Source organism: Cannabis sativa, chromosome 1, assembly GCF_029168945.1.
Source record: "Cannabis sativa cultivar Pink pepper isolate KNU-18-1 chromosome 1, ASM2916894v1, whole genome shotgun sequence".
Classification (NCBI taxonomy): domain Eukaryota; kingdom Viridiplantae; phylum Streptophyta; class Magnoliopsida; order Rosales; family Cannabaceae; genus Cannabis; species Cannabis sativa.
Genome location: NC_083601.1, coordinates 51682976 through 51709458, shown reverse-complemented (window position 1 = coordinate 51709458; position 26483 = coordinate 51682976). Strand labels below are relative to the sequence as shown.

General features: G+C 33.4%; 2 protein-coding genes across 3 annotated transcripts; both read left to right on the top strand.

The window, feature by feature from the left end:
* Nucleotides 1-1784: 1784 nt before the first annotated feature.
* Nucleotides 1785-4187, top strand: LOC115705864 (trihelix transcription factor ASIL2). Its single transcript, XM_030633310.2, has 2 exons — nt 1785-2695; nt 3405-4187. Exons 1-2 carry the CDS (start codon nt 2003-2005, stop codon nt 3897-3899), a joined length of 1188 nt encoding a protein of 395 aa, XP_030489170.2. The 5' UTR covers nt 1785-2002; the 3' UTR covers nt 3900-4187.
* A 4582-nt stretch (nt 4188-8769) lies between these two features.
* LOC115704818 (uncharacterized) lies at nt 8770-24015 on the top strand. Of its 2 annotated transcripts, XM_030632024.2 has the most exons (13): nt 8771-9058; nt 9595-9803; nt 10061-10111; nt 11265-11395; nt 11491-11607; nt 11710-11829; nt 13144-13241; nt 21546-21712; nt 22226-22279; nt 22454-22563; nt 22679-22792; nt 23061-23186; nt 23675-24015. In XM_030632024.2, the coding sequence occupies exons 2-13, from the start codon at nt 9627-9629 to the stop codon at nt 23700-23702; spliced, it is 1293 nt and encodes a 430-aa protein (XP_030487884.1). In that variant the 5' UTR covers nt 8771-9058; nt 9595-9626; the 3' UTR covers nt 23703-24015. The 2 variants fall into 2 exon arrangements, with proteins under 2 accessions (XP_060964537.1, XP_030487884.1); XM_061108554.1 differs by lacking the exon at nt 23675-24015 and having other exon boundaries at nt 8770-9058; nt 23061-23373.
* The last annotated feature ends 2468 nt before the right edge of the window (nt 24016-26483 follow it).

The window sequence follows — 26483 nt, the reverse complement described above, 5'->3', positions numbered from 1 at the left end:
CTAATTATAAAATTGAAAAGTAAAAACAGTTTTATAGAACATGTTTTTAAAAAAAAATTTCACCTTTCTACTTTTAAAAACAGAAAACTGATTAAAAAAGTGTTACTAAACGCCACCATAATAAATTAATAAGAAGATATAATGGTAAAGGGCTTCCTTTTCCTTTTTTAAAAAATCCACTATTTATGTTTATCATTCTTCTTTATTCGAACAAATATTATTCGATGGACATGGTGATATTGTGTGTGGTTTAATTTGTGTTTTAGGTTTCAAACTTTGGCATCAAAATGACTCAGCAAACCTCCAAGTGATATGGCAATGGTGGCATGGCATTTTACGGTTGGTCAAAAAGAATAAGTGTATCTACCAATAACAAAGAGATATGATATAATACACATATAAATTATTGGAAAATTTTATAATGTACATTTTTAAAAGAGATGCACTAATACATTTTTATCTTATTTAGTATTCGAAATTATTTTTTAATTAATTTTTTTCTCATGGTCATGTAAAATATAGTTATTTAAGATATCCTGTAAAATTTTAAGAAATTCAGAAAAATTTAACATGTTAAAAATTGCGTTCAAACAGTATGTTATACACATGACTATTTTATTTTATACGCGTGTAAAATAGATTGTTTAAATATTATTTTTTATATTATAAATTATTTTAAATTTCTCAAAATTTTATAAGATATCTTGAATAACTACAATGTACATTAAAGTATACATCAATACATCTCTTTAAAAAAATGCATTGTATAATCACCCTAAACTACTTCTCATTAATTAACAATACATAATAATAATAGTAATATTGGAGAGCGGTTGATGGGCCCTAATTCCTTCTCTCCCTTCAAATTAAAAAAGAAATAAAAGCTCTCAATTCAAGTGGCAATATGAATCCCACCAAAAAGTTTTCAAAAGGGCATAAATAAAGGCAAAGTTAAAAAGGAAATCAATTTTTGTATATAATGATAAAAAAGAAAAGATGAAAAGGAGAGGTAATAGTAGTAGTAGTAGGGGGTTAGGGTATGAGTGACGGTATCACAATTTGGTTTAGTGGTAGTAGTAGTAGTAGTAAGTATATATATAGTGGTGCATGATGATAGAGATATATATATATGGAGTGGGTGACAGACCCACGTGACTGACCCACCACCACCACCACACCACCTCTCTCTAACACTTTCTCCAGTGGATCTCTTGGTTGGCTTCATATCAACGCTAACAGCCAAAATATATAACACAACACCACAGCAATAAAACCAACATACTTACAAACCACATAATCAACCAATTAAAAAAAAAGTTAAAACAACTTCACATCATTTACTCATTTGACCCCCTCAAAAAGTCTCATCACTATTCATTTTTCTTTTCCTTCCTCCACTAACTCTTTAAATCTTTCCTTTTATTCCCTTTTTGTTCTTAATTTTTTAAAGATACCAAAACCAATTTATATACGGTCATATACGGTTTATGCTGAACCTCCTGGAACTAAAATAATTCATTGTCTAACTGCATGAGGTGCTAAATTCTTAGAGCGAACAACATGAAACAAAACTACTCCCCAAAATTCATATTTAATTATCTTAAAAATAAATTTTAAATTCTAAAAGTTTGAATCCTTATCATTACTAAAAAAATTATTATATCTAAATAAATAAATAAAAATATTTACAAAAAAACATTTGATAAAGTTAATTAGTAGGGTTAGAATATTAGTCTAGGATGAGTGTATACATATTCACTAATAATAGATATACTGCTAGTGGCTTTCCCTCTCACTTTTCACTCACTTTCTTTCTTTGGTTGGCCACTTACGCTATACCCATCTCCTTTTTCCTTCTCTCAAATGCTAGTGGTTCTCTTCTTTTCTCTTCTATCTATCTATGTAGTTTTATAGCTGCTTAAAACAAAGAGGTAAAAAAAAAAAGAAAAAAAAAACCCAAAACAAACAAACAAATTAAGACATAGTATGGGGATGAGAAGAGATGGACAAAGAAAATAGTATTCATCACCATCATCAGAGTCCATCTCTTCTTCCTAACAACACTACTATCGCCGCTCCATTAACCGCCATCCCGAAAGAAGAGTCTCCTCGAAAACCCTTTAACAGTGGTGGCGGTAGTGGGGGCGGGGATAGGTTAAAGAGAGATGAGTGGAGTGAAGGAGCTGTTTCAAGCCTTTTAGAGGCTTATGAAAGTAAGTGGGTTTTAAGAAATAGAGCTAAGCTTAAGGGACATGATTGGGAAGATGTTGCAAGATATGTATCTTCAAGAGCCAATTCTACCAAATCACCAAAAACACAAACTCAATGCAAAAACAAGATTGAGTCCATGAAGAAAAGGTACCGATCTGAGTCCACTACCGATGCATCTTCATGGCCTCTTTACTCTCGCCTTGATCTTCTCCTACGTGGAAATGGGGTGTCTCCAGCTGTTGCCGCCGCCGCCGCTGCCGCCACTACATCTTCCCCGGCTCAGCCAACTTTACCTCCCATGCCACCTTCTCATCTTGCCACCAATAACCCACCTTTATTGCTCTTGGAGCCCACACCGGTGGCGGTGGCGGTGGCACCACTACCGCCGCCGCTGCCGCCACCTCCTCCGCTACCAGCTCCTCCACCTCTAATTGGAACCGCACAAAATTCACATGGATCTAATGGGGTTGAGAGACTAACAAAGGTTAGTTTTTTTTTTCTTTCTTTCTTTTTTATTGTGTAATCATATATTTATTAATTAGTTCAACTTTAACCAATATAATTAAACAAATATATATTATATATTAAATAAATAAATTCCTATTACATTTTTTTTAAATAATTTCTCTCTGTATTAAAAAAGTTCTACTATCCATTTACAAATAATAAAATATTTCAGTCATTATTAGTGGATCTGTATTGTTTTATTCTCCAATAATTATCTCAAATATTTGGTTATCAAAAACAAAAAATTATCTCAAACATTAAATAGCTAAATCATCTCTCTCTATATAGTATTTTTTTTAATTAAATTAATTACAAACTGATCTGATCAATAAAAACTGTTGAATTTTAAGCCTCTATAGGAAGAGAAATTAATGCTGTAATAGTGGTATATGTTAATATCGTTATAATTAAATATAAATTTTTTTAGAGAGCATGTTTCACCAATTATATATTAGGTGATACGAAATGTTCAATATTTTTTTTTTGATTATTTAAACATTTATTTATATATTAGATTGTATAACCTGGGACCCAAACTTAAGACCTTCAACACATGCACCTTTTTATATAGCTACTTACAAGCTAGGTCACTGATACTCAATATGGATGCTCTAATAAAAATTACAATTAATATGAATTATATATAGATTCTAATATAAATTGTTTTATTATATTATAATGTGTAGGATGATACAGGAGTTGGCATGAACAAAACGCTCATTATATCAGATAATGCATCGGACAAGAACGTTAACAATAATAATAACAACAACAATAATTCAATGGACATAACGTCGGACAGTAGTAGTACACCAGCTCTTTACAGCGAAAAAGCCGAAAAGATTAGGCGCAGTTCGTCGCGAAAAAAGGCGGCCGCTGCAGCCGGGGCGGCGGTGAACAAGATGATAAAGAGGAAGAGGAAGAGAAAGCAAGAAGAGTTGGAGGTGGCGGAGAGTATTCGGTGGCTGGCGGAGGCGGTGGTGAAGTCGGAACAAGCTAGAATGGAAGCAATGAGAGAGATTGAGAGGATGAGAGTTGAAGCTGAGGCTAAGAGAGCTGAAATGGAGCTGAAGAGGACTGAGATTATTGCCAATACTCAGCTTGAGATTGCTAAGCTTTTTGCTTCAGTTGCTCATGTTGGTAAACCTGTTGATTCTTCTTTAAGGATTGGAAGAAATTAATTAACCAAATAATGATAATAATAATAATAATGTGATCACATAGCTACTACGTATATACGTACACATTATTATTAAGTGTATACGTACGTATATATAGTAGTGGGCATGAATTAGTTAATATGTATAGATATTTACTTGTTATATTATATCTTAAGTTGTACTGAAGAAAAGAAAGGAAACGAGAGAAGTCTAGTTTTCGATGGGATATATGAGAGAGATTTTGATTAATTAACATGATGAATAATCAGGTAATGATTATTATATACGACGAGATTATAATTAATGTAATATTTAGTATCATATATATATATATAATAATATTGATCCAACATGCATGTAATGTTTTTCTATTTTTCATTAAGAGAAAATCGTAAGTATTTTTGTCCAAATTAACTACAAACTTCATATAACTCTCAATAAACATATTTCATGCAATAACAACAGCTAAAACTCCAAACGTATATAATAAGAAAACATCATTGTTGAGCCAAACTAAAACTTGCTCAACATATCTGAAACAACCACTAAAAAAACCTATATAAGTCTTAAAAGAAAGCTTAGAAAAAACACCCTATGAAGCTAAGGTTTGGACAAAACCTAATCTCAAAATCTGCATGAACAAAACCAACACCTTTACTTCAAAAATCACAAAGAACAATAGTTTAGGGTTTACTTTTACTAATTCTTTCCAATTGCTATTGAATTATCTTAGGGTTTGTTTAGCACGCTGTATTACATCGCATTATATTGTATAGTATTATACTGAATTGTATTTTATACAATATTTTTATATAAAACTATATATGGTATTGAATTTTATAGGTTCCTAATACAATATACTATATAATATTTTAGTATAAATTAAAATTTAACATAGTATTATATAAAAATATGCTATACAATCCAATTTAATATAATACAATACAATACAATACAATACGACCTAATACAACGTACCAAACGAGCCCTTAATTTTTCCCAGCTAGGATGACTGAAATTCAAAGGAAAATCCTTGGTTTCCTTGGGTTCAGAAGGGCCAAGAGAGGGACTTAAAAGAGATGAGTTTTGACTTCTTGATTTTTCTTCTAACTTATTTTTATTTCCTTTATTTTGTTTTATACCAAATAATTATAATTAATAGAGGTTTTTTACGGTTAAACCCTCTCAACTATCACTCTACTTGTACTTAACCCTCTAAGCTCAAATTTTGACGGTGAACTACTGGTAGCAAATTGAAGGTGCCTTCAATTTTCTAATGCCAATATAAACTACTTATGTGTACACTTTTGTACATGTATCACATTTATATTGGTACACCTAATATTATTATTTAAAAAATATAAAAATTATTTCAAAATTTATAATATACTTTTTATTTTTTATAATTTATTATAATTTCAAAATGAATTTTGAAAATAATTTTTAAATAATAATATTAGGTGTACCAATATAAACGTGTCATGTGTACAAGAGTGTATACATAAGCATTCAATAATGACACTTAGCCAAATGACACCTTAAATTTGTCACCAGTTCAGTAGTTTGGATGGTTTTATCGCCAAAATTTGAGCTTGGAGGGTTAAATACAAGTAAAATGGCAGTTGAGAAGGTTTAGCCGACAAAAACTCTAATTAATACTTAAGGAAATAAACTCTACAAATTTTCCACTAAAATCCAAAGTCTAACCTTAAGCAATATTCCAATTTTACCCTTTAATTCAAGCTTAAGTAACATTAAGGTTTAGGGGTAAAATGGTCAAATACCACAACCCAGTCTAATCTCGATATTCTAAATATGAAATACTTGCCGGTCCGCTAAACAAAAAGTTCTAAACCAAACTTATGTGACTCTATTAGCAAAACCGTCACATTTTCATCATTACCGAGCAAAAATTATAAAAATAATAATAAAATCTCAAGAATTAAAAAATTATAACTCTAATACCTATTTCTTGATAATAGCACCCACAATATAAAATAATCAAATATAATAATATAATTTAGTTAATTAATATGCTAATTGTCTTACTAATCATGTATTCTAAGTACGCGATCATTACACTTCCACAGTACTTCATTTATCAATGTCGATGAGTTGGTGGTCTAACTCTTTCTCCATATCTTCTTCCACCTTCCTCACACCACCTCGTCCGAAGCGGTGGTTGTAAATATTTTTTTCTCTGTTCTCTTAGGCACTTTTACTCTTTGCTGCCCACTCAAGAGTCAATCTAGATACCACAAATCCTTTCAATCATTCTCACCAATTAGTTCTTCATAAATTTTAAGTGGCTTCTTGAGAAGGTGAGGAGCCACATCTTTGAATTCGTATGCCTTCTATTAGGAATGTTTTCCTATCTCTTCATCTATCTTCAGCTCTTAAAATGATTTTTTTTTGTACTCCTCCGACAACTTGAGAAAACTCTGTAAAAATTGACAATTATAGTTAGATATAAGTACAAATTATAATTAATAATAAGAAAAAAAAATTAAGGTACTTAATAGTACCTTCATTTTATTCCAACATGTTTCTTTAAGTTCAACATCCACCTTAGGTTAACTGATATCTCGCGGTGGAATGTTAAACCGCACCCAAGTCCTAAGCCAGGTAGTGAATAGTCAATCAATTTCTCCAATGTTGTCTGAAGTTGTTATACTCAACTTCCACATGCTTCCCCTAGCTCTTCATTTTAGTAAGATCTACTCTTTCGCTTCTTCCCTGGTGTTTTTCTACTGCGTTGTTGCTAGTGGAAGTTCTTTTGGTTCTTTATGAGGTTCTTTCAGCTCGGATGGTGCGTCATGATAATCACCAATAGATTGGCCCCAATAATCATATTAATCCTTGTCTTGTGCTAGCTCCATAATGAATAGTCTTACATAAATATGGAAATCATATATTAGATTATACAAAAATATACAAATTGATAATTAATACGTGTTCGATAACTCATGGACTACGAGTTGATAGTTTCATTCACCCACAATCCTTCCTCATCATCACAAGATGATACAACATCATCCCCAACAATAACGTACATCAATAGGTGGTGGAGTGATTTAATGATTTGGTCACTGATCATAAGATCATCACCACTAGACTCTTGGTTAGTATAATCTTTTGTTTGCCTTGTCAAAAAAATTGACTAGCGCACATCTAATGGATCAATCATGTAAAGCACATGAGTGGCTTGGGATACCATTATAAACCTATCAGACGTGACATATTCGATTCAAGTCCACTAATTTGAATTTATATTCATCGTCTTTTACCCCGTTGTTACTCCTAACCTAATCACAAAGAAAAATAGGGATTCGAAAACAATTGTAATCTAATTCCATTTTTTTTTTTTGAATTACACCGTAAAAGGACATATCATATTCAATAGGGTTTTTGTCTTTTGAACTAGATATTTAGAAAGCCATAGCAACTATCATAACACTACTATTTTGTATTTTTTTAGATTTATCACAGTCTTAAGTGCAAAATTGAGTACTATTTATACAGTACGATTGATACTTGAGTACATCACACGAAGGACTTCGTGATATGAAAAGTAGTGTGTCGAATATATTGCTTGGGGATTCACACATTTTCGCATACACCTAACATGCACAAGTGAATTAGTGAGCACTAGTATATTAATATGATAAGTAATAAAACAATAAATACATACTACATTTTTTTGTAACCATGTACTAAAATTTTAATAATGTTCGTCTTGTATTATTTTTGATTCCTTGCATTAGTCGAATTAGTGGTCTTGATCCAATTGAAATGTTTCCTTCAACATTCAATAAAGCATTAACATTTCAGTTTCAATTGAATATTTTGTAATGTCATGTATGAAAAGTTAACCTAAACTTACTCAATGTTTGGTTGGACCTCGTTATTTTGCAAAATTAAATGAAAATAGAACTAATACCTAAATATTTAATGTAAAATATTTTTTTTCTAATACCTAAAACTAATATATAAAACAATAATCTAAACTAAATAATTCTTTTATTACCTAAAACTAATAACTAAACAATTAATCTAAACTAAATATTTTTCATAATACCTCAAATCTAAAACTAAACAATTAACCTTTCTAAAAACTTTTCTATCCTAAATCTAAAATTAATACCTAAAAAATTAATGTAATTAAAATTCTAAATATATAAATAAATAAAAATATATGAAATATATAAATAAATATATATATATACTGGAGGTGGTAGTAGTGGTGGCTCGGCTTGGTGAGGAAACAGTGGTGGAGCTCGGTTCGAACGGTGGTGGAACAGTGGCTCGTGAAGGAAAGAACAGAGGAGAGAGATCAGAGATGAGAGAGAGGGGACAGAGGAGAGAATGTAGGAGAGAGATCAGCGGAGAGGGACGGAGTGAGAAAGAACGAAGGTGAGGGAGGTGGTGGTGGCTCGTGGTCGAGGAGAGAGAGCAAACGAGGAAGAGAGAGATATAATCTGAAATGAAAAATGAGATTTGGAGGTATTTATATACATTGGATATTCTCGACAGTTTAAAATCGTCGAATATACTATAGCCGACAGTTTTAAACTGTTGGGAATACACAATAAAAAAACCTCGCTCAATTTTTAAGTAACTATATTAAACCGTCAGAGATGCTTCATGAATGCTTAAAATCGTTAAGAATACTTAATTTTTTTCGACGATCTTCAACAATCATGTAAATTTATTAGCGATAGTTTTCGAAAAAAATTAGTTTGAGACCCAACTCAATATAAGCCTTTTTATAGTAGTGAATATGTGATGGAGTGATTGAAGGATTATGGAGGAGAGTAATTGAAGGTGATGTGTCATGGAGGATTAGAGATAGGTTGGAGAGATGTGAGGGTATATTTGCAATTTATAAAAGTTAAAACAATAAAAAAAGTAGTGTTATAAATGTAAAGTTTTCTAGTATAAATGTAATATTAAGCCAAAGTTTAGTATTTTATGTAAAAAAAATGAAATATAAAAGGGCCTTTCAAATATATAAAAAAATAAAAAAGAAAGAAAGAATGAAAATGTAGGAATGAATGAGATTGATTTTACCAAAGGTCCGATAACAATGCTCCACCACCACCCTCACCTCTCACCCTTCTCTCTCCTTTCTAACCATTTTTGCTTCTCCTCCTTTCCCAGCTCACATTACATCCCTTTTGGTAATCTATCTCTCTCTCTTTTCATTTCTTTTTATTCATTTTGCTGACATGAATTGTGATTAGTTTTTTTTAATTTTTCTAATTCTTTTTTTTTTTTCTGATATTTCTTTGGGGATTGATCATTCTCTAGTCCTGGTAATTAAATATCTTGTGGATCATTTACTTTAAATTGTATTGTATTCATGTTTGAAAATGTCATATTTTTCACATTGCTTGTTGACCAAGGGAAATTAAGAACATACAATCTTCAATATAAACAATTGTATTTCAATTATAATTTAATTGGCTTAGTAATTGCTATTTTCATTCTTTAATTTCTGGTATTACTAACATGTCTTGCTAATATTTAAATCATTCTCAAGAGGTGATAATATATGATCCCTTAACATGTTTTGCTATTTTCAACCAAAAAAGAAAGGAAAGAACAAACATTAGTAGTATGAAATTTACCTCTAGCATCTGTTTTAATGTTTATTTGATGGTTCCCATAAGGTGGTTAATTATGGTTTTGAGATTGCTTTTGTATGTTTCTCTAGTGTTTGATTAAGGATACTGCATAATTCATACAATGGCTGTTAACTTCAAGTATTGGGATGACTGTGTTGATCCCCTGGATATGGAAGCTATGTGGAAAATCCCTGAAGTGAATTTGGAATGGTTAGATGCTGGAGAAACAAGAGGACAGAAAGTTCACCTTTCGCGCGATCCTGATGGACAGCCTTATTTGACTCAGACTGAGATGAAGGTACATAGAAAAGAAAATTGAAACATGTACATTTGTTTATTTTACATTGCATAGCTAAAAATCTAAACATGTACAATTGTTTATTTTTTTGTTAAATTTTGAATAATAATATATCCAATAACGATTGTTAACTGCACTATGACATATAGAAATGAATGTGTTGAGTTGCTATTATTTTAAATTATGATTGACATAGACTTGAGTTGCATATTTTGTTATTAAACCTTAACTATCTTCCATCATATTACTTTTTTCAGGCTGTGGTTGAGATTATTGTCAGCAGACATTTTCATTTGCAAGTGGATCCTGTAAGTGTTTGTATAACAAAAACATTCTGTCTTTGTTATGGTTTTTCTGTTGTTGTTTATATATGAATATGTTTCATCACTAGTGTGTGAGTTTTGAAATTTCTCTCCATACTCAAATAAGTCATAAGTATTATAAACAGCCTCCTTTCCTTGGAGAAAAAGAGAGTATTCTGATAGGATTATAAAGCTTAGAACAGAATAATAGAACAATAGAACAATAGAACCTGAGGTGTGAGAGAGAACTCAACTCTCCCAAGAGCCAAAGCTCAGTCCCCTACAATTTTCATACCCCAACCATTCCATCCCATCTCCTATAGATGCTCTGCTCAATTCATAGATCCTAGGTCTCCTTACAATTACTCATTTACCTTCTTTATTTATTATGCGGGTAAATAGTGGCATAAGTACCCAAAGTTTTGATTTTGTAAGCAGCATAAATCCAATGATTTTTTTTAGTGGCATAAGTATCTAATGTTTATAAAATTGTAATTTTCCTCCAATTTCATCAGTACAGACTCTGTTATTACCTTAAACATAGTACATATATATATATATAAGGTCCAGATTCTAAATTATTGGGCCAGGATGAAAATGTGTAGTATAAGTTACTTCAAATCTTCTGTTAATAAATTCAAAACGGAGTCTATACTGATAAAAATAGAGAAAAATTACAGTTTTACAAATATTGAATACTTTTGCCGCTTAAAAAAAATCATTGAGTTTATGCCGCTTACAATTTCAAAACTTTAGGTACTTGTGCCGCTATTTACCCTTTATTATGCTAAGGCCTAACATATTCATATTATATGCTAGAGCACATGAATTATTTGTTAATCTTAAGAGTTCATTTCTTAGCTGATGAAAATCCTTCTCTCTTAATTATTTATTAGAATGACAGATAATTTTTTTAAAAAAAGATATTAAGTAATGACTTTCTAAGATTCATTCACTAGTCTATAGAGCAGAGGAGTGAACTACAATCGAGGACTTATAATTTAAGAGACACTTTCAGAGATTTGAGATTATATTTTACAAATAAAAGAATTTCTTATGTTGCTTTTGATCATTCTTCTTAATTTATGTTCTTTGAGGTGTTCATTTGTTCACATGGTTTTGAGAATTCAAGTTTATATGTCATAACACTATGAAACAGAACATGATTTGTGCCATTGCCGAGCTCGAAAGTGACAGACAACCCCTTTCTATTCGGTATGACAAGAAATCCAAGGACACAAAATTAGGAATCATGCAACTTTTTCCAAAAACAGCAGAATGGCTTTATAGGTACATATCAATTACACTTGACATGTTTTACCACTTATTATTATTGTGTTGGAAGAATGGAGTGATAGTAGAGAGTCTTTGTTACTAATTTGCAGAGAATTGAATTACCAGTCTTATGAAGTAGTAGGGAATCCAGATCTTCTATTCAGGCCTTTTGTGAGTGTATATTTTGGTGCTGCTTATCTGAAATGGTTATCAAATTTTGAAGAGAAGTAAGTTTCTTGGTACATTTCTTTATTCATTTTCAATAGTTTCTTTATTACTCCCCTTACATCCACAAATTTAAGCTATTTTTATTTTTAATATTTTAACAGAGAAAGAAATGAAGAGTTTGTGGTAAGGGCATATAGAGGTGGTACAAAAAAAGCAACTCACAAATCAACTATGTCATCTTGGCAACGATATCTTTCTGTCAAAGAAAGTTTTCCATCCAGGTAATGCCTGCTTCCCTTTCTATTATAAATTAGTAATTTATGGCCATAAAAATAATAATAAAAGCATAGAGATATGTTTCGTCTTAAAATAATAAAAACATGTTTTGGAGTATAACTGAAGCATAGCCATTGATTTAGATATGATTTGGAGTATATTGTAATAATATAATTGTATCAGATCATTTAATTTTTATGGTATTTGTGTTTTCATTGTACTTGGGTTGGCTCAATTTTTTTGATTATTTCTTTTATTCTTGTTGTGGTGAATCCTCACCCTCAAAACTGGTTGTTACAGCTTCAAGAAACACAATTCAAAACTAAAATCAATCACAAAATCAAAACTTGAACTTAATTGAAATAAGACAAAAAAAAACTTAACTTGATAATGAATGAATGATGGATCTTTATTGAATAGGAATAGTCAGTAGTTTACAATAGAATGAGCCCAAGATTACAACTCAACATAGTAAAGTATTACAAAGAAATGCCTCACATTGAGGGAAATCACTTCAAGAGTGATACTCCCTTTTACATCCCTCCACACACACTCACTATGATCTCGGACTCTCTGCTCTCTCAACTGAATCTGAAGTATGAGCTTTGGAGATTAGAGATCAGAACTCTCAACTCAGAACTCTCTTTGTGAATAGAGGAACCCCTATATATAGTTGCTGATGAGTCCCCTTTAAGTTGGTATTAAAACCAACTGTTATAAATAGTAGCAACTTTTTTCAGATTCATCTGATGAGCAAATAGATGGACATACTGACTTGACAAGTTAAGTGAGTTTAGTCCCTACATTCTTTTTTGCCAAAATTTTTCTTTTTGAGCGGGACTGATTTGGGAGTTCAGAAATGCATATGTATATTATTTTTTTTTTCATGAACAATTTGAACACTGAACTATGAGGAACTTGAAAATCAATGTCTTAGTTTCCGAATTTTGTTGGAAAGGAAGTTTTGAAAGCTCGGCCATTTATTATGTGGGGGTCTCATCACAATGCAGTTGTAGCTTTAAAGAGGTTGAGAAAAGAGTTTTAGGACATGCTACAATTTGATATTTGATCTTTTCCTTTTCTGATTAAATAAGTTTTCTAGAATAAAGTCAAAGATATTTCAGTTTGATCAAGTGAAATTCACAACTATATATTATATACATATGCCATTTATAATATACCAAAAGGGGGGTGAAACACTACCTTATTTGCCACATTTTATCAAATTTTGGGTTGAGTCTTGTCATGTCTATTTTTGATTTCAAGGATGAAGAGTTAACAATAAGAACATGTCTAACACAATTTTTCACCATGTTTAGGAAATGTTTTGAAGATGGTCTGTCACAGAATGTGTCAATGAATGATGCTTCTGTCACTACTACATCTTCTACCCCTTATACGCCTCCACCGAATGCAGGTTCTCTTTCTCTCTCTCTCTCTCTCGCTCTATATAAATATGTATATATATATAAATATATCTATATTAAAATGACTTACTAGTACTAGCTGGACTGAGCAATGAGTGCTTAACACAAGATAATTTTCCTGAAAATTTATGTTTTTAATGTCCATATTCTGTGGCGATAGGCATAGTTTAGTGATACGAACATCTCTTAAAAGGAGTTTCCAAACTCAGATCGCCAAATATCAAAATTTAGATCCCTAACTTAAGTGAGACATCAACCCCATTGTGTTAACATCTAAAAATAATAATTAGTATTTTAGTACTAACAATTAAAAGATAAAATGTGCCATTTATTAGAGGTCAGACATAATTGTGATACTAATATTAGGAATAAGTATTTTTATTTTGTTTATTAGTTATATTTTTATTACAAATTTAGTGTCATCATGCCACATTTTACTTCTTAGAATCTAGTAGTTACCGTTTTATTACTCACCACACATAAAAAAACATAAGAAAAGTACTTGCCTCATAATTCTTGAACATTTGTCAATTACCAAGCTGGCTTGTAAAATCCATGATTTACATAACATGTAAGATAAAACCTTACAAGGAATTTTCAATGAGACCACTATTGTAAGACATATCAGATGGGCTATTGGTGAAATGCCCTTATGTAGAAAGAAGAATAGAATGGGGATTGTGTGAATAGAAGAGAGAGTGGTTTAGTTAGTTAATAATAAATAGAGTAGTGTGAGAGAGGGAAGGTCATGGGATTTTTGTGAATTGTTGGGATGGTTAGACTCTCGAATCTTTGGAGGTTTATTTACGTATCAAGTGGTATTAGAGCAATCCGATTTTGGAGAGAATGAGTCAAGGTAGAGTCGAAGCACTTGTGGAAAGATTGGTTGTGGTGCAAGCTAGAGGAATGACAAAAGGAGTTGACAAGGTTGACAGAGTTGAGAGAGAGGGGTTATACCTATCAAGAAATTTCAAGAGTAAAACTAACATACCAATGTTGGGGTGACAAGTCTATCTATGCAAATTTATTAAACATAGGAGGCAATGCAATAAACATTAGATTTTATGGTTTCACATTTGGAGTAGTTGGTGAATTAAACTTAATTCAATACATCCAAAGAGAAAATCACTATGAATGGAGTTCAACACAAGCGAGCAAGAGATCCAATCTAAAATTCGTGTTTCTCAACGGTTGGGATTTCTCACTTTTGGTGGTTTGGATTCAGTAGGTGGTTGTTGCAGGTAAAGAGGTATTTCCAACTTAGTCACATGTTGAAAATGGAAGTTATGGTGGTCAATATGCAGGGGAAGGCCTTAGTTTGGTTTTTATACATAGAGGATTTGCTTTGTTTCCACACTTGGGAAAGTTCAAGGTAGTATTTATTGTGAGCTTATGTTCTCTCTATGAAGGCTCTCTTTGTGTTAAGTTTTTAAACATTTGTTAAGGCTCTACAGTGGAAGTGTACTAAAAATTATTTGAGTCAATGGTGTTGCCATTACATGGTTGGTTATCTCAAGAGGTGTTGGAGAGTATGTACATGTGGTTATCGCAAGAGGTGTTGGCAAATAAATACATGGAAGGCCTTAAGCCTACTAATCGAGCTAAGATGCAAATTATGAATCCTCAAGGATTGATGAAGATGGAGGCAACCCTAATGGTTGAAGTCAAGAATAGGGTCATGCAATTGGATCAGAACATGTTGGGTGAGAATTGGACTAGACCCATTAATTTGGTCCTTGTTTATACGAGGGCTAAGTTCTCTTCTATTAAGTTCATCCTACCAAGTCCTACTTGGACAGAACCAATGTCACAACGTCTGGCGGAGCAACGACAACTAAACTTGTAAAAATTCCAGTGATTTATTGTTCTAAAGCTGGCACATTGATGTCAAACTTTAGACTTGGTAGCTGTGATGACTAGTGGTTCTGCACGCATAGTGCAAGAATTGATTATTAAAGGTGCTTCTCCTACACATTTCAAGTGCGGTCAAGGATCCTGATGACGAAAACTTCTAGACTATTTGGCATTGATGCTGGTGGGGCTAGAGGAGGCTAAGGGTACAAAATAATCCATGAATTCATTGTTGGGATCCACCATGTCACACGCACAACCACTTGGGTAGAACTGACTCCCAAAAACTAGCCTAAGAGGTGAAAGTTCTTAAGTAGCTATATACTACTAACCAATCCCATACTTGGTTAGTGTGGGATCTTAACAGTTACCTCGACCACAAAGCTTGAGATCATTGCATTGAACTAGTAGAAGGAATGATCCCTATTTCAGTGAGATCATACTAGTATTGACACCTTTCAAGCCTTGATGAATGATGTGTTCAAGCAATATCTTTTTATTTTTAGTTTTTTCATGATATCCTTATTCTATAGCTCATCAATGCAAGAAAATTTTAGTCACTTGCAGCAAGTAATGGAGATTCTTTAGATTCATTCACTGTTTGTCAATTCAAAGAAATGTTTATTCAAGCAAACTATGTTGGAGTACTTGGGGCACATTATTATGGCACAGGGGTAGGTGCTGATCCCACAAAGATCAAAGCAATGGTGCAATGGTCTCTTCCCAAGTCTTTGAAGACGAGCCTTTGTCACCATGAACACATCTTCCCTGGACTCTAGCACGTTTGTGTAGCATCGAAAACAAGGGATGTATTTTGGCTCCGCCTTATCCTGCTTTGCTTGCTTATGACCATCTTGGCTCTGGTCATTAGTATTCCTTTTCTTTCCAGAACAGTTGTTTTGAGCCAGGGTTCTCAGTTTGACACAGTGGCTCCTACCAACCTTTGATTTGTTCGGACATAGTTCTTCTGCCAACTCAATCAAGATATACTTATCTGCTTGCTTCAAAAATTCTTTCATACTATAGCTGGCCCTCTCTGGGGGCTCCCAAAATTCAGATTTTGGCTGCAATCTATCATGTATTGTCATGAACACATTTTCATCCACCATCTTTACCTTTGTAGCTTCTTCATTGAAGCTTCAGAGACTCAATGGGATGCTTAAGAATCACAAGACTATTTTCCCTCCTTTGGTCATGCTCAAGCAACTTTAAAAAAAATTAATTCCGAGAAGAATTGCAGCCAGGGATATAATTGAGTTCGCCACAAAAGTACTTTAAATGTCAACATTCAACATCTTAGTATAGGCTATTCAAGAGTCAATATTTTAATTGATCAGCATATGGTTGATTATTGTTAGATATTAGCTGTAAAAGAATTAGTTGTTTAGTAGATATTTAGTAGTTTCCTATTTTTTGGTAGTTTCCCTTTTATGTCTCCTAACTTTGTATATAAATATGTATTATTCTATGAAATCAATACACAATTCGAATCACTATTTTCTACATGGTATCAGAGCATTGTGATTCAAAATTCGAAATTCGAAATTAGGATTCTGAAAAAAAAAAAAAAAAAAAAAAAATTAGGGTTTTGAGTTTAGGGTTGTTTTTCGAAAACCCTATTCGAGTGACCATTTTTCTCACCGCCCACATAGGAGGACCGCCTACCACGGACCGCAAAACCCAAAAGTCCGGCGTCCAGATTCACCGCGCGTGGGGCCCACGCGCCGTCGTCCGCCGCTGCCGACCGTCCCACGCGCCGGCGCGTGAGGGCGCGTCCGGCGTCTTCTCCGGTGGCAGTCGACGCCCGTCCCACTCCTGCTCCTTTCTCGTCCTCCTTGCTTCGGTTTTCGGCGGTTCTTCGCATTTTTGTGGTTTGATACTTTTGTCTTCTTTGTGTTTGGGTATCTATTCCTTTGAGTTTGCTCTCTTCCTTTTTCTGTCAATTTTTTGGTTTCGAGATTATGGCAGAGATAAAATCAGATTCGAAATCAATCGTTGTTTCTGATGTGGTTCCCGTGATGTCTAAAATCACGGACCATAAGTTGATTGGTTCGAATTATTTAGAATGGAGTAAGACGATTCGACTGTATTTGAGGAGTATTGACAAAGATGATCACTTGACTGACGATCCTCCTGAAGAAACAAACGATTCAAGGAAAATATGGCTCCGTGAGGATGCTCGCTTGTTCCTTCAAATTCGAAATTCTATCGATAATGAGGTAATTAGTTTGATTAATCATTGTGAATTGGTTAAAGAACTAATGGGTTACTTGAGTTTTTGTATTCGGCAAAGACAACATATCTCGCATATATGATGTTTGCAAAGCTTTTTATCGCGCGGAGAAACAAGATAAGTCTCTTATGAATTATTTTATGGCTTTCAAGAAAACATGTGAAGAACTTAATGTGCTATTACCGTTTAGTCCTGATGTAAAAGTTCAACAGCGCCAACGAGAACATATGGCTATTATGAGTTTTCTTGCAGGACTCTCATCCGAATTTGACTCGCAAAGTCACAAGTTCTCTACGGTTCGATGTCTCCTCTTTACAAGATGTGTTTACTCGTGTTCTTCGCACAGACTACCTCTTCAACTCCTCTTAATAGCGCCTTGGTGAGTCGTAATACCTTGCCCGAAAAGAAACTCTACTCCAAGTGGATTTAAAGGAGGTAATTCACGAGACACGATAACCGCACACCAAATTCTGGGAGCATCATGTGCAATTATTGTAAGAAACCAGGCCACACCAAGTTTGAGTGTAGGAAGTTACAATTTAAGAATCGACAACAACACTCTGCCAATATTGCAAGCACTAGTGATGCATCTGGCAAATCGGTCCTTATTTCGCCGATGAATTTGCCAAGTTCTCAAGGTATCGTGAAACACTTAAGTTTTCATCTTCTTCCTTGCGATTGCCGATTCGGGTAACTCTAATGCCTCGCCTTCTTTCCAAATCCTCAAAATGGGTCATTGATTTCGGTGCCACGGATCATATGACGAGTAATTCCCGTCTCTTTTCCACTTTTCGGTCTACGCCCCACTTCGTTGTCACCTTAGCCGATGGGTCAACGGCCATTCTTGGATTCGGCACTATTGTTCCTTCACCTATGTTGTCTTTATCATCAGTCTTACATTTACCTGATTTGTCCTTTAATTTGCTTTCTGTTAGTCAACTCACTCGTAATCTAAATTGTTGCATCTCATTCTTTCCTGATCATTGTTTGTTTCAGGATCTTATGACGAAGAAGATTATTGGTAAAGGACATGAATCTGGTGGCTTGTATGGTCTTGACCCACTTCCGCCAACCTCTATTGCTTGTTCGAGTGTTGCTTCCGCTTTTGAGGCTCATTGTCGTGTAGGTCATCCATCCCTTCCTTTGCTCAAGAAAGCGTGTCCCCAATATAGTAGTTTATCTTCGTTAGAATGTGAGTCATGTCGGTTGCCAAACATCATCGTGTTAGTTTGAGTCCACGTGTCAATAAACGTGCTAGTGTTCCTTTTGAGTTAGTTCATTCTGATGTTTGGGGTCCTTCTCCTATTTTGTCTCAACCTGGATTCAGGTATTTTGTTACTTTTGTGGACGATCATTCTCGTTTAACTTGGTTATATTTAATGAAAAATCGTTCTGAGTTGTTTTCTATATTCTGTGCTTTTTGTGGCCGAGATTCAAACTCAATTTAATGTATCTATTCGTACTTTGAGAAGTGATAATGCCAAAGAGTACATGTCTCGCTCAATTTCAATCTTATATGACCTCTAATGGCATGCTTCATGAAACTTAACGTGTTGATACGGCACCTCGGAATGGTGTTGCAGAACGTAAAAACCGAGACATCTTCTTGAAACTCGCACGTGCTCTCTTGTTTCAAATGAAAGTCCCTAAACCTTTTGGGCCGATGTTCCACCGCATGCTTTCTTATTAATCGCATGCCCTCCTCTCGTTCTTAATGGTGAAATTCCATTTAAAATTCTTTTCCTAATAAGTCATTATTTCCGGTTGCTCCGCCAGTATTTGGTAGTGTTTGTTTTGCTCGCGATGTCCGTCCATCTGTCACCAAATTAGACCCTAAGGCACTAAAGTGTGTCTTTCTTGGTTATTCTCGTCTTCGAAAGGGTATAGGTGTTAGTCTTTGATCACAACAAATATCTTGTTTCTATTGATGTTACTTTTGTAGAAAATACACCTTATTTTTCATCTTCCACTACTTCTACTAGTCAGGGGGAGGATGATGATTTGTTGGTTTATTCTGTCACATCCTATGCGCCTGCTCCATGTTCTGGCGGGTCTTTTGTTCCTTCACCTGCCTCGGTCGTCACCCCCACAATGTCTACACCTCCACCACCTCCACCACCTCTACCACCTCCACCACTCCCTCGGCCTCCTATAGTGTACACCTGTGCGCCCCCCTCCTCCACCTCCCGTTTCATGTCCCGCACCCGCATCTTCGTCATCAGATCTGGACATCTCAGATGATCTTCCCATTGCACTACGTAAAGGTAAACGCCAATGTACTTTTCCTATTACTTCTTTTGTGTCTTATAATCATCTCTCCTCTTCTTCTTGTTCTTTTATTGCTTCTCTTGATTTTATCACTATTCCTAAAACTGTTCGAGAAGCGATGTCTCATCCTGGTTGGCTTGCTGCAATGATAGAAGAGATGAATGCTTTGGTTGCGAATGGTACTTGGGTCTTGGTTGATTTACCTTCCGGAAAACAGGCCATCGGGTGTAAATGGGTGTTCACAATTAAATTCAATTCAGACAAAGGCCCGTCTTGTTGCCAAGGGTTATGCTCAAACCTATGGAGTGGACTATTGTGATACTTTTTCTCCTATTGCTAAACTCACATCTGTTCGACTGTTCATTTCCCTGGCAGCTACTCATCATTGGCCTTTGCATCAGCTTGATATTAAAAATGCTTTTCTTCATGGAGATCTTGAGGAAGAAGTATATATGGAGCAACCTCCCGGGTTTGTTGCTCGGGGGAGTTAGGGCGAGTTTGTCATCTTCGCAAATCTTTATATGGATTGAAACAAAGCCCTCGTGCTTGGTTTGGTAAATTTAGTCGAGTCAGTTGAGAAGTTTGGTTTGTTGAAAAGTAAGTCAGATCATTCTGTGTTTTATAAAAGATCAACTGTTGGTATCATTTTGTTAGTGGTGTATGTTGATGACATCGTTATTACTGGAAATGATACTGAAGGCATCTCATCCCTTAAGTCTTTCATTCACACCCAGTTTAACACGAAAGATTTAGGGGAACTCGAGTATTTCTTGGGGATTGAAGTTACTCGGAGTAAACAAGGTATTTTTCTGTCTCAAAGAAAGTATGTACTTGATTTGCTAACTGAGACAGGGAAATTGGGATCAAAACCTTGCAATGCTCCAATGAATCCAGCTGTGCATCTTACACGTGATGGGAAACCATTTGAAGATCCTGAGAAATATCGCGGAGTTAGTTGGGAAGTTGAATTATTTAGCGTGACTCGTCCAAATATTGCATTTCAGTTAGTGTTATCGATCCGGCTTCATGTCTTCCCCAACAATTCATCATTGGGCAGCATTAGAACAAATTTTATGTTACTTAAAAGGAGCACCAGGACGAGGTATAGTTTACAAGGATCATGGACATACCCAGATTGAGTGTTTTTCTGATGCCGATTGGGCAGGTTCCAAGGTAGATAGACGATCCACTTCAGGATATTGTGTATTTGTTGGGGGCAATCTGGTCTCTTGGAAGAGTAAGAAACAAAATGTTGTATCTAGATCCGATCTTGAATCGAATATAGAGCTATGGCCCGGTCAGTGTGTGAGGTAATATGGATTTATCGGGGCTTTTGAATCGAATTCGGGTTTTAAGACTTCTATTCCAGCAAAATTATGGTGTGATAATCAAGCTGCTCTTCATATTGCCTCGAATCCCGTATTCCACGAGCGAACTAAGCACATTGAGATTGATTGTCATTTTGTTCGTGAGAAAATTCAACAAGGTCTGATCTCCACAGGATATGTGAAGACCGGAGAACAACTAGGAGATATTTTTACAAAGGCTTTGAATGGGGTGCGGGTCGATTATCTTTGTAACAAGCTGGGCATGATTAACATCTATGTTCCAGCTTGAGGGGGAGTGTTAGATATTAGCTGTAAAAGAATTAGTTGTTTAGTAGATATTTAGTAGTTTCCTATTTTTTGGTAGTTTCCCTTTTATGTCTCCTAACTTTGTATATAAATATGTATTATTCTATGAAATCAATACACAATTCGAATCACTATTTTCTACAATTATTATTTCTTGGTTTGCTGCTATAAATATATGTCATGACATTGTTTCTAACAAAAGGTTTAATAGCACACTTTTTTTAGTACCATCATTAGTAGTTTCATATGGTAGTTGGGAGTTATTTTTCATTCACTTGTATATCACTAAACCAGGTCGACTTTATTAGGTGATTACACATACTGGGATTCCATGGCTTCTCCTGAAGACATGGAAGAGATGTGGAATAATCCTGAAGTTTTTAAAGAGTGGAGCAAATCGGGAGAGAAAAAGGGAAAGGTCCGCTTCTCCCAAGATGAAAAGAAAAGACCATATCTTTCTCGAATAGAAGTAAAGGTATTTCTCTATATGTCAACAAAACAAGTCCTCAAATTTAAGAGCTATTCAACAATGTCATAAAGTTATTTTGCTTTTCCTTTTCATGTGTTTTAATCTTTTGAGATAGCATATAACAAACAAGTTTTTAGTTTGCTTAATGAACACAGCACAATAAACAAGTATCTTTTGAGATACCATACAACAAAAAAAGTGTTTTCAGTACCAAAAATTGACATGATACAATGGCAAAATTTGATGTTTGCGAATTGTCTTCTTCAAATGTATGTGTAATTCAAAATCACATTTCAACTTTTTTGAGTGACAACACACTTTCATATATTCATATAGGGAGCATATTTTGTCCTATTTCCACAAAAAAAATAATCTTTTATGGTCTAAGTTTTACACTTGATGATATTTTCCTAAAAATAAATTCTGCATTATTAATCTGCATCCATCATAAATGTTAAAGAATGAAATTTTTCCACATATTATGGATGCTACACATTAATGATGTTGACTTACTTGCAGGCAGTTGCAGAAATTATACTTTCGAAACACTTCAGTACAAAGGGATTGAAACCTGTAAGACACTTTATTTTTTATTTTTGTTGATGAGACACACTTGTTTTAAGTTTGTATCCACATGAATCCCATATGGTATCTGTGTTAGTGATAGTGTATTTGATAGAGAATTTAAAGTATAATTTTCATAAATGAATAGGTAGATGCAATTTCTAAGTTTGATTTTATTCACAGTCAGTTCTTTGTGCCCTTGCGGAGCTTCTTAGCATGCGTTTTGTATATGGTATCGGTCCAAATGCTGGAATAATGGGACTAGACTATTCCACAGCCTTCTGGCTTTACATGTATGTAAAATAATGTAAATTATTGAGTAATGAATAAATTAAAATTATCATTTGTTTACCCTTTTGGTAATATTAGCCAAAATGTTTCTTTTTTGAATGTTGTTCTTGTGCATAGGGAGTTGGGCTTCAGGGCTTATAAGGTGGATTCCATTGATGATCTAACCAAGCCATTTGTGTCCATGTACTTTGGTGCAGCATACTTCCTCTGGTTATCTGAATATGAAGGAAGGTATGTTTATTTAGTTCAAAACTAATTTGAATTATTACACTTAAATACTAATTTACTTCTGCAACAAAAATTTCACAATAACTATCTGCTATTAACTTTACATTAGAATCTAACAACAAAGTTACAAGTTGATTATAGATATTTTTTTCGGTCGAAAAATAGACTTAGACTACTCAAGTGCAATTTGTATATTAGAAGCTATTCATGTATAAATTTTTTTACATTCCCTTGATGAAGTCATGTCTAACTGATGATGTTGAAAACACAGGGAAAGAACTCCACAATTTGTAGTTCAGGCTTATATAGCAGGACCAAAGAATGTGAATTTTCAAGAGACAGGTCCAATGTGGCTCAAATTTGAGGAAGCTTTAAGTTATTTTGAAGACATAAAGAAGTATGCCTTTTCCTTCTTATGCATGATCAGTGATAGTGTAGAACTTTTCTCTAGAAAATAAAATCATTTCTAAGAGCGCTCACATTAGCTTTTCTACTTTATTCTTTAAAATATTTAACCAAAATTATACTTTCTCTATTTTACCTCAAACTTTTACATTACACTATACATCAGTTTTTTTATTTTATTTTTCTGCATTTATTTAAATATTATTTCTTTAATATATATAAAATACACAATAATTAAATAATGAACAAAATATATTATTAAAATATTGTTTGAAGAATGAATAGTACTTTTCTACATGTAGAAAAATGCTTTAACATTCTTTAAAATTTGAACTAAAATAGTTAATACAATGTATGTAGCTGATTTTTTGTCATTTTTTCACCATCTCTTCTTTATTTTGAAGAAAAGATTCTCTTGCAAATTTACTTGAAGATGTTGAAATAATTTGAACCAAAATATGCATGTATACTTTTTTGTAGGGATCAAGGGGGCTGCATCATCATGTAAGTTGCTCACCCCTTCATGTTGTTGTAAACAATTCTAAACATGCCAAATATACCTTGAGAATTTTATTTCTAACATTGGAGAAGGGGTTTCATATTTGAGATTTCTTTGTGAGGAGAGGAGAAATGTAGTATTAATTACTAACCACAATTGTATTGTATTAGTTAAGGGTATTTTATTGTATTTGTTTTTTTATTGTTGTAATATAATAATATTTTACAATGTAGCCATTGGTACTTCACACATTGTATGTTATGTATAAATTTTATTAGGCTTGTTTGGAACACATATTTTATTGAGGAAATTTTTTGTGATAGAATTGTTGTGGAAATTGTTCCACATAGAATAAATAGTAGAGAATTGAGCCATACATAAGAACATGAGCTACTCCACTCATTGACAATTAGTTTTAAGATGGAACCCCATGATTCTCAACATGGTATCAGAGTCATATCCCTTGCGGGCAAGTGATCCTATCCGATCCGCACCTATACAGATAGTGACTATGTCCACTCTGATACGGTTCAAGATTGATGAGCAAAAAATAGTCATCATCTTGAGGGAGAATGTTGTGGATATTGTCCCACATAGAATAAATGGTAGAGAATTGAGCCATACATAAGAACATGTGCTACTCCACTCATTGTCAATTGGTTTTGAGATGGAACCCCATAATTCTCAACAAGAATTAGTAAAGATAGGAAAAATACTTTTCTAAAATTATCTACAACAATTTTTTGTTTTTAATCTTTCACCTTTTTGAATAGATATAAAGTCTTGGTTATATATGTAAAATTCTTAAATGATTTTATGAAAATGCACTTTATCAATTTTTTTATTTTTATCTAAAAATAATATTTATGCTGAAAAAATTGTCTTTTTGCTGTAAAATATTGAGAATAACCAAACTAAAATATATGTAAAATATAGGGAAAGAGATAAGTCAAAGGGTACTGTAATGAACTAGAAATATATATGAAATGATTTATGAGTAAAATCAACAAAATTAGACTTAAACCCAAATTCACAAAATTAGGCTTAAACCTTTTATAATAAAATTAAAGAAAATCCTACTAGTAACTTCAAGTCAGAATCCAATATATTTCTTGGTATTTTAACAGAGATGAATATCTATATATACATAATAATATAATTTCGGTATGGAAATATAAAACTAAAAAATTTTAAAAAATAAATTTAAATACAATTTATAATTTAAGTGGATAATTTTTGTTTTTTTTTTTCAATAAATTAATTCTAAATTAAATGCATTTTTTTTCACTAATATTTATAAAAATCTTGCTGCATAAATCATTTAAAAAATGCAATATATATTTCACCTATTATATAAAAAGTCTATAAAATATAAAATAAAATTTGTTGTGCCTACCAGTTTTTGTTGTGCTTTAACATAATATGCATTTATACTTTAGGGTCCGTTTGGTATGCAGGACTGGATTTGATTAGACAGACTAAATTGTCTAATCCACTGTTTGGGCATGTTAGTGTTGGAATTTATTTTACCAGGATCTTAGATCTACTCACAAGTATGTTGATTAACACCCTAAATATGAACTTTCTAAAACGATGAAATAAACACATATAAAGTTTAGGAAACCTTACATTGGGTGCAGCGGAATATAATGACTCCTTCCGTTCAGATATCTAGCCCTTGATTTCTTTCTGTAGCAGAGCATTATCAATATCTGAACCTGGATCTCTTTCTCTGAATCTTTGATGCTGAAACTCCTTCTTGCTGAAAGTCTTTCTTCACGATCTTCCTCACTATGATTGAGGTATCACTTGCTGTGTGTGGGCACTACTCATACACTAAGGATTTCAAAATCTCAATGAGGAAGAGAGAGAGAGTGGGTTCGGGCAAAGATAGGGAGAGAGAAGGCTCAGGTTTTTCTGATTCAGAAAGTGTCAGAAAAAAGTGTGTGATTTTCCTGAAGCCTTCACTATCTATTTATAGCATTCCACCAGGGTTAGGTTTGAATTATTTGGCATTAAAATAATGAAAATATCAGAGGGAAAACCCTACAAAAGTGGCCGGCCCTATACATGTGGATTTGGGCCTCACTTTTTACAATTTTGTAGTTTTATCTTTTCTGCATCTGATTTTCTCAAAAATGCCAATTTTCAAATTCAACCATTTAAATGCCAATTCTAACTATTTAATAACTATAAATAATTATTAAATAATATTGTCATTTATCATATTTATTAATTGAACCATACAAAGTATCATAATTAACAAATATGCCCCTATAAACTCTTTCTTTACAATTTCGCCCTTACTTAGTGAAAAATTCACAAATAGACATAGTCTAATTTGAGAATTATAATTGATTAATCAAAACCAATTATATGAGTCTTACAAGCAATATTATCTCAACTGGTGCGGGGACCATGGGTCTATATAACCGAGCTTCCAATAAGTAGATCAAGAATTTATTACTAAAATTCACTAACTTATTAATTCTTCGTTGAATCCACGCATAGAACTTAGAATTGCACTCTCAGTTATATAGAATGCTCTATATGTTCCACCATATAGACACATCATTAGTTATCCATTGTTATAATCCTAATTTGATCAACGATCCTCTATATGAATGATCTACACTGTAAAGGGATTAAATTACCGTTACACCCTACAATGTATTTATTCCTTAAAACACTTGACCCCGTATAAATGATATTTCAGCTTATGTGAAATGAGTACTCCACCATTTATGTTCGTTTGGTCAAGCTCGAAGGAGATCATCCTTTGCTTACTAT